Source organism: Bos javanicus, chromosome 10 (assembly GCF_032452875.1).
Source record: "Bos javanicus breed banteng chromosome 10, ARS-OSU_banteng_1.0, whole genome shotgun sequence".
Lineage (NCBI taxonomy): Eukaryota > Metazoa > Chordata > Mammalia > Artiodactyla > Bovidae > Bos > Bos javanicus.
This window is the reverse complement of record NC_083877.1, coordinates 26542251-26550396: the sequence shown is the minus strand read 5'-3', so window position 1 is coordinate 26550396 and position 8146 is coordinate 26542251. Positions and strand designations below refer to the sequence as shown.

At 38.2% G+C, this 8146-nt stretch overlaps 1 protein-coding gene across 1 annotated transcript; it reads left to right on the top strand.

The window, feature by feature from the left end:
• Window positions 1–7055: 7055 nt before the first annotated feature.
• Window positions 7056–8000, top strand: LOC133255184 (olfactory receptor 11H4-like). Its single transcript, XM_061429735.1, has one exon. It carries the CDS (start codon window positions 7074–7076, stop codon window positions 7998–8000), a length of 927 nt encoding a protein of 308 aa, XP_061285719.1. The 5' UTR covers window positions 7056–7073.
• Window positions 8001–8146: the final 146 nt, after the last annotated feature.

Sequence of the window (8146 nt, the reverse complement as noted above, 5' to 3'; positions counted from 1 at the left end):
ATGGCTGCAATCACCATCTGCAGTGATTTTGGAGCCCAGAAAAATAAAGTCTGACACTGTTTCCACTGTTTCCCCATCTATTTCCCATGAAGTGATGGGACCCGATACCATGATCTTCGTTTTCTGAATGTTGAGCTTTAAGCCAACTTTTTCACTCTCCACTTTCACTTTCATCAAGAGGCTTTTTAGTTCCTCTTCACTTTCTGCCATAAGGGTGGTGTCATCTGCATATCTGAGGTTATTGATATTTCTCCCGGCAATCTTGATTCCAGCTTGTGTTTCTTCCAGTCCAGCGTTTCTCATGATGTACTCTGCATATAAGTTAAATAAGCAGGGTAACAATATACAGCCTTGACGTACTCCTTTTCCTATTTGGAACCAGTGTGTTGGTCCATGTCCAGTTCTAACTATTGCTTCCTGACCTGCATACAAATTTCTCAAGAGGCAGATCAGGTGGTCTGGTATTCCCATCTCTTTCAGAATTTCCCACAGTTTATTGTGATCCACACAGTCAAAGGCTTTGGCATAGTCAATAAAGCAGAAATAGATGTTTTTCTGGAACTCTCTTGCTTTTTTGATGATCCAGCGGATGTTGGTAATTTGATCTCTGGTTCCTCTGCCTTTTCTAAAACCAGCTTGAACATCAGGAAGTTCACGGTTCACATATTGCTGAAGCCTGGCTTGGAGAATTTTGAGCATTACTTTACTAGAATGTGAGATGAGTGCAATTGTGCAGTAGTTTGAGAATTCTTTGGCATTGCCTTTCTTTGGGATTGGAAAGAAAACTGACCTTTTCCAGTCCTGTGGCCACTGCTGAGTTTTCCAAATTTGCTGGCATATTGAGGGCAGCACTTTTACAGCATCATCTTTCAGGATTTGGAATAGCTCAACTGGAATTCTATCACCTCCACTAGCTTTGTTCATAGTGATGCTTTCTAAGGCCCACTTGACTTCACATTCCAGGATGTCTGGCTCTAGGTCAGTGATCACACCATTGTGATTATCTGGGTCGTGAAGATCTTTTTTGTACAGTTCTTCTGTGTATTCTTGCCATCTCTTTTACCCAGTGGATGTTGGCAATTTGATCTCTGGGTTATTATAGAAGCAAACAGCAAAAACTTTCAAGAATCTGGAGAAATTGGAGTACATGTACATTGCTGGTAGGAATATTAAATGTTTCAGTCTGTGGAAAATAGTACAGCAGTTCCTAAAAGCCATGAATTACCAATGATTCAGCAATTCCACTTCTGGGTATATATACAAAAGAACTGAATGCAAGAAATCAAGCAGATATTTTACACTCATAGTCACAGCAGCAATATTCACAATAGTGAAATGGTGAAAGCAACCGAAGTATTCTTCAGATATGAACAGATAAATAAAATTTTATATACACAAACAATGCAACCTTTGGGAGGAAATTCTGACATGTTCTAAAACATGAATAAACCTTGAAGACAATATGATAGGTGAAATAAGCCAATCACAGAGCACAAATTTTGTGTGATTCTACTTACATGTTTCCTAGAGTAATAAAATTCAAAGATAAAAATTCTAATAGTCAATTGCAGGGGCTAGGGGAAAGTGAAATGGGAAGGTATTATTTAATGGGCATTGGAATTTCAGTTTGGGATAATGAAAAAGTTCTGGAGATGAATGCTGGTGATAGATGCATAACAATATGAATGTAATTAATGTCCAGAACTGTACACTTAAAGTGGTTAAGATGATCATTTTTATGTTATATATATTTTACAACAATAAAAATAGTTTAAAATCATAAAAAATGTAGTGTAAAATAACAAAAGTACTTGAATAATCCAAAAGAAACAAAAAAGGAGAAATAAAGGAACAAAGAACAGACAGAACAAATGGAAAAGTAGTAGTCTGTTGGTAATTGAGGACTGGAAACAAAAATTTATAATTGTAAAGTGTGTGAAGAAAATACACTCTCATAGAATATAAACAATATACATTGTGAATATTCTTCATATTTCATAGAGAAACAAATGCTTCCTGAAAACAAAAAGAAATTCTCTATAAATCTTCACAGACAGCTCAGCATTGCCTTTAAGACATTATCCCTGTCCACTCTGGAAGCCAAATTAACCTAAACTATATGAAAACTTTGGATAAGAAAAGGATGTTACACCAAGGAGTCTCGGGGGAGTCATAAACCAGCCCAAGAGGACTCTGAAGACTTCACAATAATCTCTAAGATGAAACTTTAATTGCTCACTGGGGAGTCTCAGCAACACTCCCCCTTCCTTCGTTCACCTGCACCCTCCCTTATTGAAATCTCCTCATGAGGTTTATACCCCATTCTTTCAATCACTCTATAGCAAAAGTAACCAAAATATAAAGCTCTGTTGAATTGTCTCTTCTGGGTGAGGCAAGTGAAAGATCTGGCTGCCTTGGGTAGACTGAGGTCTCTTATGGAGCTCTTGATGAAAATATCAGTATGTCACCTAAGGCCCACGTCTCCACGACCGATTATAGGGCTGTAATTCTTTTCATTGGCTATCACATTGCCCAACAGAAGTGCCCTGTTGCTATAAATGTTTCTTTTGAGTAATTCAGGAAGGGAGTTTCAGCATTTAACTTTGTATATTGTAGGATGCTCAGGATCAGGCCCCTGGGTTTTGATTCTGTGTAAAGGAAAAAGCATCAGTGAGAAGATACAGACTCAGTATTTATTCCCAGCTTTGTCCACAATTAGTCTTATCATGAAGGGTAAGTAACTTTTCTTCCTGTCTTGGCATCACTGTATTTTTTCTAAGATACCTACAAATTGATCCTACTACAGTGGAATTACATTTGAATATTAATGTACTTTTGCAAACTTTTGTGGCTTTATGTTTCTGGATATGAAGTTTCAGTCACTAGTAACATAATAAGCTTGTTATATGAAATGTTGACTCTAGTGTCCAGCTACTCATCTCCCTCAGTTTAACAATCCCTGAAACTTTTTTTCCCCTGAAACTTTTTTGTTTAGTGATTCATAAAAAAATGTTTCATTATTCAGAAATTTAGTCAACTCTAATTTGGTCTGAGAAGACTATTTAGAGTTGTACTAAGGAACTCATGGGCTTTCCAGGTGGCGCAGTGGTAGAGAACCTGCCTGCAAATGCAGGAGACATAAGAGATGTGGGTTAAATTCTTGGATCAGGAAGATCTCCTAAAGGAGGACGTGGCAACCCACTCCAGTATTCTTGCCTGGAGAACCCCTTGGACCGAGAAGCCTGGCAGGTGACAGCTCATGGGGTTGCAAAGAGTTGGACATGACTGAGCAACTTAGCACACAGTAACTCATTTTCTACAGTGCCCCCAATTAAATGTAACATTCCCACTTCCTCTCATGCACATCACAAGTAACACACTCCCTTTATTTATTTTCTGTTTCTTGAATCACAATGTTTCTATGTCTTCTTCCTTTATATCATACCAAACTGTATGTTTTTAAGTGCCAGAACATACAAGGAGCTCAGTAAAATCAATCTGAGTGACCAAAGAGAGTTGCCCATAGCTTTGTTGTGTGATATGTTGGAACTGAGTAACTGTTTAATCTTAGTGATTAAGATTTAGTGATTAGGTTTTTAAATAATTATGCTAAAAAGTTTATACTTTGTAATCATGTTTGTTGACAGTACTATATTATTAACAACAATGGCTATGAATTTTTTTAGGTTCAATTATATTCCAGGAACTATACTTAGCATATATTGAATATACTCAACAGCATTTTCACAGGAGCTCTGAAAAAAAGGTATTAACTTGCCCAAGAACACACAGTATGTTATGCTATTTGAACACAAATCAAGGTTACTTTATTTATTTTCCTTAAAGAGGGAATGTTATGACCAACCTAGACAGCATATTAAAAAGCAGAGACATTACTTTGCCAACAAAGGTCTGTCTGGTCAAGACTATTGTTTTTCCAGTAGTCATGTATGGATGTGAGAGTTGGACTATAAAGAAAGCTGAGGGCCGAAGAATTGATGCTTTTGTGGTGTTGGAGAAGACTCTTGAGAGTCCCATGGACTGCAAGGGCCTGCATCCCTTAGGATGCAACCAGTCTATCCTAAAGGAAATCAGTCCTGAGTGTTCATTGGAAGGACTGATATTAGAGCTGAAACTCCAATATTTTGGCCACCTGATACGAAGAAATGACTCATTTGAAAAGACCCTGATGCTGGGAAAGATTGAAGGTGGGAGGAGAAAGGGATGACAGAGGATGCAGTGGTTGGATGGCATCACCAACTCAATGGATATGCGTTTGAGTAAACTCTGGAAGTTGATGATGGATAGGGAGGCCTGGCATGCTGCAGTCCATGGGGTCACAAAGAGTTGGACACAACTAAGAGATTGAACTGAACTGATGGTGATACAACAGGGCTACTGAGTTAAGTATTATTGGATTTAGTCAATCAGTCAATCAGTTGTGAACTTGATCCAGTTGTGGTATGTCACCACATAGGCTGCAGAGTAAATGTTCTCTTTTTTCCTCACCATCCCATGTGAGGATCCATTTTTTTCCAAAAATGTCATACTTAGCCCTTCCTAAGGAGGCTCATTTTTCTTTTTGGTTATATATGTAGCTGTTCACTCTGCTACTCGTCCATCCAAACAGAGAAAGCATTTTTTGCTTTCTCATTGACCTCCTGTATACCCAGAACAGATTTAAAAAACATTTGGGAGGGAAAATCAACAGGAGTTGGTGATTGATTGCACACAGGAACTGACAAAATTAGAAAGTGGTTTGAATGACAAGTTTCTGACTTTAGCAAATGCTAAATGGATTAGTGAATGGAGAGTAAGTAGTTCCATTTCACAAGATTTGAATACTAAAGGGAAAAGGAAAAGATGGAATAAGGAGAAGTAGTGATCAACTAGACTCCAATAAGAAAAATTAATTAAAAAAGAAGTGCTGAACAGAATGTTGAAAATAGGCATGAAAATATAAAAGAGGGTAAGTAACTCAGTTCAGTTCAGTTCAGTCACTCAGTTGTGTCTGACTCTTTGTGACCCCATGGACTGCTGCATGCCAGGCTTCCCTGTCCATCATCAACTCTCGGAGTTCACTCAAACTCATGTCCATTGAGTCGGTGATGCCATCCAACCATCTCATGCTCTGTCATCCCCTTCTCCTCCTGCCTTCAATCTTTCCCAGATTCAGGGTCTTTTCAAATGAGTCAGTTCTACACATTTGGTAGCCAAAGGATTGGAGTTTCAGCTTCGGCATCAGTCCTTCTAATGAATATTCAGGACTGATTTCCTTTAGGATGGACTGGTTGGATCTCCTTGCAGTCTGAGGGACTCTCAAGAGTCTTCTCCAACACCACAGTTCAAAAGCATCAATTCTTCAGCCCTCAGTTTTCTTTATAGTCCAACTCTCACATCCATACATGACTACTACGTACTACATGCATACTACATCTACATCCATACTACATACATACATGACAAAACGTGGTCCACTGGAGAATGGCAAGCCACTTCAGTATTCTTGCCTTGAGACCCCCATGAAGAGTATGAAAAGGGTAAGTAACTAGGGAGGCTTGTATTTAGAATGGACACTCACATATGACAGGGACATGAGACAAGTGGGGATTAGATCTTAGGTTTGATCAGTCACAAGTCTCTGCCCAATGAGTTCAAATTAGAGGCTCAGTGATGGTGATGTTCATAAATTCAGTAGGTTAGCTTTTCAGTGACAGAATTGACAAGTTCAAAATTCATTCAACCATTAATTCATTGAGCAAGTGCCAACCTAGCACCAGAAACTCAGTCAACTGAGAATAGAAAGATAAATTTAACATCATTTATGAATTATAAAAGTTTTCAGTCTAAAGGAAACACAACACATTATTCAGTCATTATGGCATATGCTCTAGTATGGATGTGAATAACATGCTATGGAACTATTAAGCAGAAATTTTTCTTATATGTAAAAGGGTTTTGCTTTGTTGACTTCAGTAAATGGTGAGCATCAAAGGATATCTAAAAATCTTCATCATCAAAAACTAGGACACAATACATTGATTAGTTTAATCATTAAATGTTGAATCATTATAAACTCACTTTATGGATCAAGTATACTAAGATAATATGCTCAAGAATATTAATTAGGGCATTTATTATAATATAAAACACTAAAACTCAAAATCTATCACTAAGGAGTTGATAAAATCTACAGAAAACAAGGCAGCCACTGAACTAATGTTGCAGAGTTATAATTTGGACATGGAAAAAATACAAAATATATAAAGTTAAAAAAACAGTTTATACAAGTACCCACCAACAGCTATATGTGATATATGTGATATGTGTGTGTGTGTTACCTATGTGTGCATGTGTGTTAGTTGCTCAGTCATGTCCAACTCTTTTGCAGTCCTATGGATTGTAGCCTGCCAGACTCCTCTACCCATGGGATTCTCTAGGCAAGAATACTGGAGTGTGTAGCCATTCCCTTTTCCAGGGGATCTTCCCAACCCAGGGATTGAAACCAGGTCTCCTGCATTTCAGGCAGATTCTTTACTACCTGAGCCACCAGAGAAGCCCATATATTACCTGTATACATATATGGAATGGAATATAACTCAGCCATAAAAAAAAGAATGAAATATTGCCATTTGCACCAATGTTAATGGACCTAGAGAATATTATGCCTAGTAAAATAAGCCAGACAGAGAATACAAATACTATATGATATCATATGTTGGGCCCTAAAAAATAATACAAATGAATCTAATACAAACTGATAACCTTTTTCTTTTCACAGAAGGTAGTGCTTCTGAGTTTTCAAAATTTTCAAAGGGAAGAGAGGATTTTTTTAACCTAATCGTTTGATAAACAAAATACAAGTAATATAACGATTCTATTGTTATGAACCCAATTTTATTGAAATTTGTTTGTTGGTGGCTTTTAAATAAGATAGGAGTTAATAGATGGGTTATTCCAAACTAATTGCAGAACAGGCAACATATATACCTTGCATAGGTTTCCTATGTTTTTCAAGAAACAAAGCAACTTATATATTGGTATCTTCTGTCTTCTATGCAGTCCTGGGATTCATGAACAATTCAGCAGCAAGCACCGTGACGGAGTTCATCCTCCTAGGCTTCCCTGGTTGTCAAGAGTTACAGTATTTCCTCTTTTCACTGTTCTTTGGAATCTATATATTTACCGTGGTGGGAAATGGGACCATTGTTTGCGCTGTGAGGTGGGACCAAAGGCTCCACACTCCAATGTATATTCTCCTAGGGAATTTCGCTTTCCTTGAAATCTGGTACATTACTTCCACTGTGCCCAGTATGCTAATCCATTTCCTCTCAGAAACAAAAACCATCTCTTTTCTTGACTGTTTCCTCCAGTTATATTTTTTTACTTCCCTTGGTACAACTGAGGTATATTTGCTCTGTATCATGGCATATGATCGGTATCTTGCTATCTGCCGCCCATTGCACTACACAACCATCATGACCCAACAGCTCTGCTCTGTTTTGTTGTCTCTTTGCTGGGTATTTGGGTTCCTTAGTTACTCTGTCTCCACCGTGCAGCTCTCTCAGTTGCCTTTCTGTGGGCCCAATACCATCGATCACTTTGTGTGTGACATGGACCCACTGATGGCTCTGTCCTGTGTCCCAGCTCCTGTCACTGAGATTGTCTTGTATGTCCTCAGCTCCCTCATTATCGTGCTAACTCTTCTGTACATCCTTGGCTCCTATACCCTTTTATTGATTACTGTGTTTAAAGTCCCTTCAGCAGCAGGCCGACAGAAGGCCTTTTCTACTTGTGGATCACATCTGACAGTGGTGTGCTTATTCTTCGGGGCTCTTTTGGCCATGTATGTGAGCCCTACAGCTGATAACCCAGCTGAAAGTCAGAAGATTATAACTTTGTTCTATTCCGTGGTGACTCCCTTCTTAAACCCCCTGATTTACAGCTTAAGAAACAAGGAGATGAAGGCTGCACTGAAGAAAGTCCTGAAAATAGAATGAACATAAACTAGTCTACATGAGAACAAGCAAACCATTGTCCAGGCATAAAAGATTAATTAAAAAAGATTTCATATACTGCTGTTAATTTTCCAGTGCACACAGTAAAGAAGACATTTTTAGTGGATTCCATCCATGTTTCATTCCTC

What these genes read in the sequence shown, in the direction of transcription:
- LOC133255184 (XM_061429735.1), top strand. Translation starts at nt 7,074, where the DNA reads ATGAACAATTCAGCAGCAAGCACCGTGACGGAGTTCATCCTCCTAGGC.